The sequence below is a fragment of the Cynoglossus semilaevis genome, chromosome 4 (assembly GCF_000523025.1).
Source record: "Cynoglossus semilaevis isolate Cse_v1.0 chromosome 4, Cse_v1.0, whole genome shotgun sequence".
NCBI lineage: Eukaryota > Metazoa > Chordata > Actinopteri > Pleuronectiformes > Cynoglossidae > Cynoglossus > Cynoglossus semilaevis.
In genome coordinates this window covers 6225098-6227395 of record NC_024310.1, presented here as the reverse complement: position 1 = coordinate 6227395, position 2298 = coordinate 6225098, and the positions used below count along the sequence as shown (strand labels likewise).

Here is a 2298-nt window from a genome sequence, read left to right as displayed (position 1 = left end):
GCTATATATAGATAAGCGGAAACCCTCCGCTCTGGTCGCAGGACGTAACGTTAGAGTGTGCTTCTTGTATAATGCTGTAACTGTTCCTTTTTTTAAAAAAAAACAAGCTGATTTGTTTTGGGTTTTTTTTACATCTAGATTGCCATCAACAAATACGCTCCCCTGTTTCTTTTTTTTTTTTTTTTACATGCATCACTACAATGTGTTTCCATGCAGGTCTCCTCCTCCTCCTCCTCCTCCTCCTCCTCATCTTTTACATTGAACAACGTTATAAATGTCGAACAAAACATTTTTTAAATCAGTTAAAATCATATTATTTGGGAAAGCAGTTTGAATATTTTACAGCAGCGGTTCCCATCCACTGGGTTGAGGACCAGAATTGGTCCATAGATCGTTTGGCACAGGTCTGCACAGAAAGAATTTCATTTATTTTTTTTAAATTGATGTTAGTCTGCCAGATATTTTATTTTGAAGAAAAAATAAAAAATAACTTCCACCCGCTTCTTGATTTAGCGCTTCAGTCGGGTTTCTTCATGATCCCTCAAACTAACTTTATCAGAAATAATTAAAATTCAAACGATGAGACGGCATCGTCCATGATGCAAAAACGAGTCGTGAGTTTACTCTTGCTCCAACCTGCAGGTGGCGTCTGTGAGGGATTTTCTGCGCTTGGTCTGAATGAGGTTAGTTTGAATACAGTAATGTTATTAAGTTTCTTGATTTTATTTTTTTTATGGCTCCATTTACTGACTGATGGCAATCTAGGCATAAATAATTGTGAAATCATTTTGTGATAAAATAATGACAGACAATAAATAGCTTTAGATCCCGTAGCTCTGAGATGAAAAGCGAAGGAAGGCGTTTGTCCCTCCACTGATCCACTGTTTGACAGTGACTCACATTCAAACAGATTGAAGTCGATCAGTCGCCAAATACATTTCGTCAAACACAATGACATGTTTTCTCAAATGGTAACAACGTAACTACAGCCGCTGACGTCCACCTTCGTCGTCCACGCAGCATTCTCTCTTCGTCGCTGCTGCATTTCTCTGCTCAAGTGGAAGACTCATCAGAAGAAGTTTGATCAAAACTCTAAAGACTTTTTTTTTTTTTAAAAAGAAATCCCTTTAAATTGATTTGAGCCCATTCACAGTCCCTCGTGGTTGGACTGCTCCAACTTTGTCTTCCATGATGCACATTCTCTCTGCCTTCGGTTTTCAAGGACAACATTAATACAAGACACGGGGCGAGTGTGTGTTCCACCCTCCCGTGGAGTGTCGGGGTTAGTCAGTGCAAGGCTTCAGGAGTAGGTAGTCGGCGGTCCTTGAAGGAGAGGAGAAAGATGGGAGAGGACGAGCTGTTGAGGAGGCTGGAGGAGCAGGAGAACGCTTTCCAGAATTAAATATTGATCCGAAGCCCTGAGGATTTCTTTTTTGCATGTTTGTGGCTTTGGGGAGGTGAAAGTCAGGGATGACTCGCTCCTGCTCCTCCTCTTCCCCTTCCTCATCCTGCAGCTGTCTTTCTTCCTCCTCCTCCTCCTCCTCGTTCCCTCACTGGGACTTCTCGTCGGACTCAGACGGAGTGTGATCTTGAGGCAACGACATGCTCTTGTGACGGTCCCACAGCTTGTGGAGCTCAGTGGCCTCGTTCTCACTGCTGCTGGTGCCGCTGTCCCGGAAACTGGCCAGTGGAGGTCGCACCTTCACACCCTTGACCGTCACAGAGCCTTCGATGGCCTTACGGAGCTGCGTGAACAGAGACAGAGTGGTTACCAGCAGGTACCTACAGCACTGAGTCAGGTCCCTCACTGAGCTCCGACCATTCATTAATGACAATCAGTTTTAACCTGTTAATCAGCCCTAATTAACAGGTTAAATGACACTAATTAAATAGTATTTTTTATTTAATAAATACCTCACGTACAGGTGATTTGAGTGATTTTTACATAAACAAAATAAGTCAAAATATTTCTTTTTTTTAAACATTATTTTATGGGCATTTCCATCAGTTTTGCCCCAGAGTTTGAGCCACGTTTTCCTCTCCTGCACACTGACCTGACCTGACACCGGGTTTTCCTCTCCTGCACACTGACCTGACACCACCGACCTCGGTGGAAATGGAGCTGCGAACGCTGACTCAGCGCTGGTCTTGGTTTATTGTGTAAAATGATTTACTGTCTGACTCACAGGTAACGCTGACCATTTTAACTGAAACTCATCTCTGATGACCTGTGGTATGTGGGGGGCGAGGAGGGGGGGGCAGGCGGTCATGGCCTGTGGGGGGGGTTATTTTGAAAGA

General features: G+C 43.7%; 1 protein-coding gene across 1 annotated transcript in view; it reads right to left on the bottom strand.

Annotated features, from left to right (window-relative positions):
• Positions 1-429: 429 nt before the first annotated feature.
• clcn2c (chloride channel 2c) overlaps positions 430-2298 on the bottom strand; it is a 90579-nt gene continuing 88710 nt past the window's right edge. The window contains exon 25 of the mRNA XM_025055220.1: positions 430-1745. Coding sequence (XP_024910988.1) covers positions 1551-1745 — 195 coding nt within the window. The 3' untranslated portion in view covers positions 430-1550. The remainder of the gene's footprint in view (positions 1746-2298) is intronic.